Raw genomic sequence first — 7903 nt, forward strand, 5'->3', positions numbered from 1 at the left:
TCTCTCTCTCTTCATCTTTCTTTCTCACTCCATCTTGATGGCTGTCCGTACACACTTCGTCAAATCCACGACGCATAGACAACGACGCATCTTCAGATACACAGAGAGATAGCGAGAGAGACAGACAGACAGACAGACAGACAGACAGATTTAAGATAGAGAGAGACAGAAAGATTAAAGACGGGGATGAGGGGAGAGAGAAGGGAAGAAGAGGTATGTTTCTTTGGGAGGTCATTGTTGTCCTGTTTGTGTAGGTATCTCGAGCTATTGCGGAGAAGCAGAGGCGATCCCTCCAAGATCTTATACATAAAGGGTAAGACAAAAAACGAAAAGAGAAAGAAAGAAAGAAAGTTTCTTTCTTCTTCTTCCTCTTTCATTGCATTCTTCTTGTTGCGGTGTTAGAATGACGAGTGTCTCTCGTCTTCTTCTTTTTGTTCTTTTGCTTTCTTCTTTGTATTCTCTCTCTCTCTCTCGCTTCTTCTTCTTCTCCTTCTTCATCCTCTCACTTCCTCATAAACTTTTCTCTCTTTCTTTGTGTTCCCCATCTTTCTATCTTTCTTTCTTTTTTTCTTCGTCACCGTGATCCATCAATACATCTCAGTCGTTCTTTTCTTCTTCTTCTTCTCTTTTAGGAGAGAGAAGGCGCAGGAACTGAGAGAGCTCCTGCACAGACACACATCTAGTCACGAGCCTGACAAGACTCATGCTAAAGACAAGGATGACGAGGAGGAGAAGAAGAGGAAGAAGAAGAAAGAAGAAGAAGAAGACAAGTCTTTCTCCCATCTTGACCCCCCCGACTCTACTGAGAAGCGCATTACTGAAATGTCTGCAAGTCCCCAGAGAGGAGAAGAGGAAGAAAGAAAGAGACACAAAGAAAAAGAAGAAGAAAACTTCCGTCGTAGAGGAAGTGGTGGCGTGGGTTTGTCTCGGACTATTTTGTCAAGATTGACGACAAGAGCTTCTTCTTCTTCTCTAAATGTAATTATTCAATTCATATCACTGACAACCTATCTCATGCGCTGATAAGTATTTTCTTCTTCTCTTTTCTTTCTTTCTCTTTCTATGGCTTTTCTTTTCTCTTTTTGTCCTCGCCTCTCTCGTAGATCTTCTTATCGCATACTCACAGCAAATCGGTCGCGTGTCTCTCTACACTCTTCAGCACTTCTCTCTCTTCAGTCTGTCGCTCTTTCTCATACAGAAGTTTGGGTCTTATCTCGAAGAGCAAAGAGCAAACAGACTGCTACATAGACCTTGTCTCTGTCTTCTCTCTTCCTCGATTCATCAAGATATTGCGTATTAGCTAGACCTATACATACAGAGAGAGGCGATAGATATAGTGAGATATGTATGTAGATAGATACATGGATAGATGGTAGATAAAAAGATAAGGTCTTGCGCACACTGTATGCAGAAGAGTATATAGCAAAGTATAGATTCGATATATACACATGCACGTGTTCGTATATATATAGATATATGTGCTTAGATATAAATAGTAGTAGTAGTATGTTGTGTATGCTTGTATAGATGCCGTATGATGGTATACAAAGAAAACATACTAAACAATTCTATACGCAATCTCTTCTTATCACTTTCTTTCTTATCTCTCTCTTTCTTTCTTTCTGATCTCTTTGTTTCTTCGTGTCTTTTCCATTCCTTCTTTCTTTCTCCATTCTTTAGCATGAAGGCTTCTCTCGAGACCAGAAGACAAGAAGAAACGAAAGAAACCCTAGCCGCAACAGTCTGAGGGATGGTCGCTCTCTTCATCCTCCTCCTCCTTCTCCTTCTCCTCCTCCCCTCCCTCTATCTAAACAGAAGAAGAGATGCAATCGATACAGCCATCTCAAGTCTCGATTCTCTGATATGAATGTAAGCAAAAAAGAAAGAAAGAGTGACAAATAAAGAAAGAAAGAGATAAGAAGGAAGTCGCACCATCTAGTCTCCTCTTCACTCCACGAGATTCAAACACCTTCGAAATCTACCTATAGACAAATTCATATAAGAACAGACTATATACAAACCTACCTATCTATTCATATACATTTAGATATCTATAGATATAGATACATCATTTACGTCGCTGATCTACAGATATGACTAGATGTAGCTTTCACAGATCTCTGCCTGGATACGTCTATACCTGTGTATATACATATGTACGACCATACACCTATATATCTACAAATACATATATATAGGTATATATGTATATGTAAAGAAAGAGGGAGAGAAGGAAGATCTCACATAAGATTTATGAAGAATCTTTAGTCTTTTTTATGCTTCTCTTCATCCTGAGAGAAGAAGAAGAGGTGCATGCGATTGATATTTTGGCTGTTCTCTTCTTTAGCCTTATCGCTCTTTCCCTTTTCTTTTCTTTCATATGAATCTTTTCTTTCTTATTCTTATGCTTCGTGTGTCTAGACGTATATGCAGAAGGTGGAGGAAGAGAGAAAGAAGAAAGAAATCCTGAGACAAAAATATAAAAAAAAACTGTAAGCCACACACCCAGGCAAGAGAGAAAGAAAGAAAGAGAGAGGCATTATTTTCTTTCTTTCTTGAGGTTTGTTTGAGTCCCTTCTGTTGTCACGGCCATTCTTAGTCTTCTTCTTATTGCTAGTCATCTCTCTCTTTCTCTCTCTTTCTTCGAATAGATAGATAGATAGATAGATACATGGCGAGCAACATAAGAATTCTATCAAACACTTCTCAATAGAAAGACAATATTCACACGCAGTCTCATGATATGTATCATCTTTATCTTCTTCTTCGTCGTTTTTCTTCTTATCTCTCAAGCCCCCTACAGAGGAACTTAAAGATTTCGGAGTATGGGAGACAAACATACAGACTTCTCTATAAGCATACATCTACATAGATACACCTACTTATACATATTCATACGTGGACTAGCCGTGTATGTCTGTATAGAGCTGTCTTCATATAGATGTACACATGCGTCTTCGTGTATATGTCGAAATGAGTGAAAAAGTCTTTCTCATGCAGAGGTCGTCTTCTTCTGCCTTTTTTCCTTTTCTTCTTGTGGTCTTTTTTCTTTTGAAAATGTGCAGAGAAGAGAAGGAGCTAGCCGAGTGTACATTCCAGCCACAGCTACCTCACTCAGCATCGATCTTCGATGAGGAACAATCGATTAGTAAGAGCATCGATCTTCTAAAAGAAGCATAGCATTTTACACCCCCCTGTCGTCTGTCTAGCTTACTTGTCTCGATCTTCTCTTTCTCTCATGCACATACACAGGAGAGAGAGCGAGGCGCTGATATACCTTTCTACGAATATACATAGATGGATAGATCAAATATAGATGGATCAAAGACAGGTGGATATAGGCATAGATAGACACCTCTAGATATAGCTAGACAGATAGACGACTCTGTCCGTGTATTTCTAGTTTGTTTACAATTACCACTTGTCTTTTCCTGTAGGAGAAGACTTGAGGTGTATATACAGCAGCTTCTCATATTCCTCCTCTCTTTCTTTCTTATCTCTTCCTTTCTTTCTGTCTCACTCTTTCTTTCTTTCTTTCTTCTTTCTTTTTTAGTTGAGCCGTCTTTTCTTGAAGTGAAAGGATTCGATAGGTAAGAAGAGAAGAAACAAAGAAAGACAGAAATAAGCAGAAGAGAAATCTGAAGTGGCTTTCTCTCACTGGGTTGTCTCTCTGTCTTTCTAATAGACATCAAATTCTCTGTGTGGATCTTTCTCTATCTATCTCTGCATCTGCATCTCTACCTCTCTCTTTTTCCCCTTTGCTTCTCTCAGTTTTCTTTCCTCCTTAAAAAAGTAGATTCAGACCTTCCCCTCTCACATATGGCAAATCTCCAAGAATCTCCACCATCTCTGTTTCGAGGCACATACACTACATATCAATAGAGAATATGTATCTGTCTATCTACTTACCTGTCTCTTTCTATGTAATATACGTACAGAGAGAGATCGGTGTATCTAATAGGACTCTGTCGACTTGGGATATCTATTTATGCATGCGCTACGTAGTCAAGTCGATACATAGCGGGTAGATAAAGGATCACGTTGGAGGAGAGAGAAAGTAAAAGAAGAAGTTTTATGGTAAAAGACAGACAAACACTTCCATGCTACGATCAGGAATGACACTCGCTGGAAAAAGAAAGAAAGAAAGAGTTTTTTTTCTTCAGACTAACTCTTCTCATTCTCATCTTATCTACAACGGATATGCTCGGAGACTCTACACATGTATATACATCCATATATACATATATATATATATATACATGTATACATAGATATACATATCTATACAGACAGGGAGAGAGACATACGTATATCTATATTTATCTCTGTCTCTCTCTCTCTCCATATGTATATATATATATATACATGTGTGTATACGGTGTTCTTCTCGTGGAAGGCGTTGTTGAGGTGAGATCTCATTTATCTTAGAGAGAAGTATTCTTCTTTTGCTTTTGTGTCGTCTGCATTTTCTTTCTGTCAGGTTTATCGAACTTCGTTTGTTAGCTCAGAAGAAAGAAGAAGAAAAGCGACAGAGAGAAATCGAAGTCTTCTATAAATGTAAGATCTACCGACACGTATGTGTGCATACATTCATATAGATAGATACTAGAATTTTCGTCTCTCCAGGTGTACATACACCCGAGCTCTCCACGCATGCATGCATGCATGCTCCACATAGATGAGGTGTATCGATCTATCTTTCTACCGATCTATTTTTGGAAAGCCTCGAATCTCTCCCCTATTTCTTTCTTTTCTTTCGCATTCTTTCATTTGTCTCTCCAGGTTGTTGTTTTCTTTCCTTCTTGTCTTTTCTGCAGCATCAGATTCACTTCCTTCTTCCGTCTCTTCTTCATGTGGCGACTTTTCGTCTTCTCCTCTGGGCTTTCGACAGAATCTCGTTGGCATAAAAGTTCCTGACTGGGGAGCTCTCGAACCTCCAAGGAACCTCCCTCCTCGTCCTCCTCTTAATTCTCATCTTCTCAATTCTTCTTGTACTTCTCTTAGAACGAAACCTTCTTCTCTTTCCTCTCATAGCCATCCTCCTTCATCTTCTCTTCTTTGTGTAAGTTCATCTATCTAACTTACTCTTCCTATACATAAGACACGAAGAAGCTCTCCCCACAGATGTCTGTATCCACTCACTCTATTTTCTTGCTTTTCATTCTCTTATCTATCTTCCGTTTTTCTGGCCTATTCTTTCTTCAGAGAAAAGCACAAGATGAACAAATGAGAAAGAAGAAGAAGACAGCATCGTCTCTCCTCTTAGCTTCTTCCTCCCTCTCTCCTTCTTCACGTCTTCTTTTCTTCTCGAGCGAGGAGGCTAACGAGAAGCTACAGAGAGAAGGGAGAAACGACAAAGCGAAAGACAGATCGAGGCGAAGTCTCTCAAACATAAGAAGGCATGGAGAATTCGGAGATTCTTTCAAGAAAAGAGAGTCTCTACAAGAGAGAAGAAGACAAGGGGGAGAAGAAGATAGTGAGCTTCTTGAGATGTTTGATAAGGCATCTTATCATGCTGGAGATTCTGAAGAAGAAGAAGAGGGAGAAGAAGGAGTCTTCTCTTCATATTCGCCTCGTTCTTCTCGGCTTCTCTTCTCTTCTTCGTACCTCCAATGAGAGAGAGAGAAAGAAAAAAGCTTAGTTACGAATAAAGAAGAGAGAGATAAAGAGAGAGTCAGAGAGAGAGAGAGATGTTGAGAGGTCTTTTTCTTTGTGAAGAGAAACGTGTTGCATGTAGATTCTTAATATGGAGTAGAGAGACTAAGCCAAGTGTCGGGTGTGACGCATCAAACAAAATCCACACATTCAGATGCTGTCGTTCGTTCTTCTACTTTCACTTCTCTCACCTAACTAGCAAAAGATATACATATATATCTATTTATATGCTTATGTTCTTTTTCTTCTCTCTCTCTCTATATATATATATGTATATATACATGTGTCGATATGTGTGTAGATCGAAGTTTTTTGTGTGGGGTGAATGAATTCGTAAATATGTATCTATTGGCCTTTAGCCTGTGTAGTTCTATTATCTATCTGTCCTCTATCTTCGATCTTTAGTCTTTCCTTGATCTATCTCTTTCTCTGATCCGATTATCGTCCTCTGTGGCGAGATTCTTCATCTTATTCTGCTGTGTAGTTTGAGAGTCTTCTTTGATCTTGAGAAGAGCCAGAAAGAAAGAAAGAAAGAGAAAGAGAGGAAGAAACACTCCTATGACAAGAAAGTTCTATATCATCCAAAAGTGAAGGGAAGAAAAAGCAGCCAAGAGCTCATTTCTAAATCGATTATTCGCATTATTCTGAGGTGTACATACACACCGACGCATGCATGCATACATACACCTCAAGTTTTCAGTTTTGACATACGAGATAAAGAAAGTTCCCTTGTCTCATTTCCATTCTTTCTGGGATTCCTTGTCATCTCATTCTACTTCCTCTTCCCTCTATGACAAATTGTTTTCTCTCTTGGCTTGTTTTTTGTCAATATATAAATCCCTTTCTTCTTTCTTTCTTTTCTTCTTTCTCTTTTTCTTATTCTTTCTTGACCGATGACGTTCGTCCTTTCTGAACATTCCCCCTGGAGTACACCTGAGAGAAAAGAAAAGAGAAGGAGAAGAGAGAAAGAAAACTTCCTCTTCTCTTTGTCCTCTTGTTTTCCTTTTTCTTTTCTTTTGCTTGGATTCTTTCTCTCAACGGAAAGAGAAGCATCGCAACACATGCACCTCATAAGAAAAAAGTCTTCTTCCTGCGAAGAGAAGACAAAATTATTTTCATTCAAAACATTCCAAAGTTCGAAAGGAGATGAGAGGAGAAATGACTCACTCCTTCTTATAGCCGAAATAGCGATGAAGAGGAGGGTAAGAATAAGAATCTTTGTCATGCATGCACCTCCTTCTTCTTATCCTCTACAAGCTGACTTTCTCACCCCATTCTTCACTTCCTTCCTTTCTTGCAATTCATCCATTCCATACATCAGTTCAGATTCATGAAAGAAACAGAAGAAAGAAAGACACAGAGATAGGTAGAAAGAAAGAAGAGGATACAAACACAGTGAGCTGCATGCATTTTTCCAAAGGTGTATTTCTCTCTCTCTCTCACCTCCCTGTCATCGTCAGTCAAGCAAGCATACACACGAGGATAAAAATCTACAATATATTCCGTATTAGAAAAAGAGAGAGATAGATAGACAGATATGAATATGAATACATAGGTATATCCATATTACGTTGATAAGGGAGGGTGCGACACTCTCTGTACGAATGCATATAATGGATCTATACACTTACATATACCTATAGATATACATATGTAGGTAGACTCGCTGGGGTATTGTAACAAGAAGAGTAAATATCTCTCTCTTTCTTTTTCTTTTTATCAATAGGCATGCAGTGAGATGTATACCTATCTACGTCTTGCTCTATCTATCTCTATGTTCCATCGGTCTGTAGATAGATAGAGATAGAAAGAAAGAGAAAGAGAAGAGCAAGTAGAATTAAAAAAGAAGAATCTATTTGAAAAAGGCAGAAGCGAAGAGATACGAATGAGAAAGAAAGAAAGAAGGAAAGAGGGGAGAGTGTCTGCAAATTTCATTCTTTTGCTGTTCTCTCATCTTCATACATCTATCTATAAAAGATAGAAAGATGGATAGGCAAGAGAAACTACTGTCTCGCTTTGTGTTCTCTCACTCTTTCTCTTTCTATTGAGGTGTATGTACGGCTGGTAATAGTGATAAGCGTTCATGCACGAGCTACTATTACGTACATACAGAGTTCATCTCTGTACTTCTGTTGAGAAGAATAACTAGGAAGAATGAGGAGAAAGAAGGTCTCCTCTTGGTCTTCTTTTGGAGCTATTATTTCAAGTTTCCTTTTTCTTCTTTTCTTCTTTCTCAGTTTTGCTCTAA

At 38.7% G+C, this 7903-nt stretch overlaps 2 protein-coding genes across 2 annotated transcripts in view; one reads left to right on the forward strand and one right to left on the reverse strand.

Annotated features, from left to right (window-relative positions):
* The window catches only part of CSUI_004875 (uncharacterized protein), a gene marked incomplete at its 3' end in the record, with an annotated part of 14837 nt that extends 8249 nt beyond the window's left edge, over positions 1-6588 (reverse strand). Inside the window, exons 1-2 of the mRNA XM_068065056.1 lie at positions 6547-6588; positions 5444-5524 (exon numbers count right to left, since the gene is read on the reverse strand). Coding sequence (XP_067922972.1) covers positions 5444-5506 — 63 coding nt within the window. The 5' untranslated portion in view covers positions 5507-5524; positions 6547-6588. The remainder of the gene's footprint in view (positions 1-5443; positions 5525-6546) is intronic.
* The window catches only part of CSUI_004874 (uncharacterized protein), a 17262-nt gene extending 10542 nt beyond the window's left edge, over positions 1-6720 (forward strand). Inside the window, exons 12-20 of the mRNA XM_068065055.1 lie at positions 255-313; positions 633-978; positions 1681-1869; positions 2422-2492; positions 3066-3148; positions 3554-3590; positions 4481-4557; positions 4818-5062; positions 5206-6720. Of these exons, the coding sequence (XP_067922971.1) occupies positions 255-313; positions 633-978; positions 1681-1869; positions 2422-2492; positions 3066-3148; positions 3554-3590; positions 4481-4557; positions 4818-5062; positions 5206-5616 (1518 nt within the window). The 3' untranslated portion in view covers positions 5617-6720. The remainder of the gene's footprint in view (positions 1-254; positions 314-632; positions 979-1680; positions 1870-2421; positions 2493-3065; positions 3149-3553; positions 3591-4480; positions 4558-4817; positions 5063-5205) is intronic.
* The last annotated feature ends 1183 nt before the right edge of the window (positions 6721-7903 follow it).

Source organism: Cystoisospora suis, assembly GCF_002600585.1.
Source record: "Cystoisospora suis strain Wien I chromosome Unknown contig_2333, whole genome shotgun sequence".
Lineage (NCBI taxonomy): Eukaryota > Apicomplexa > Conoidasida > Eucoccidiorida > Sarcocystidae > Cystoisospora > Cystoisospora suis.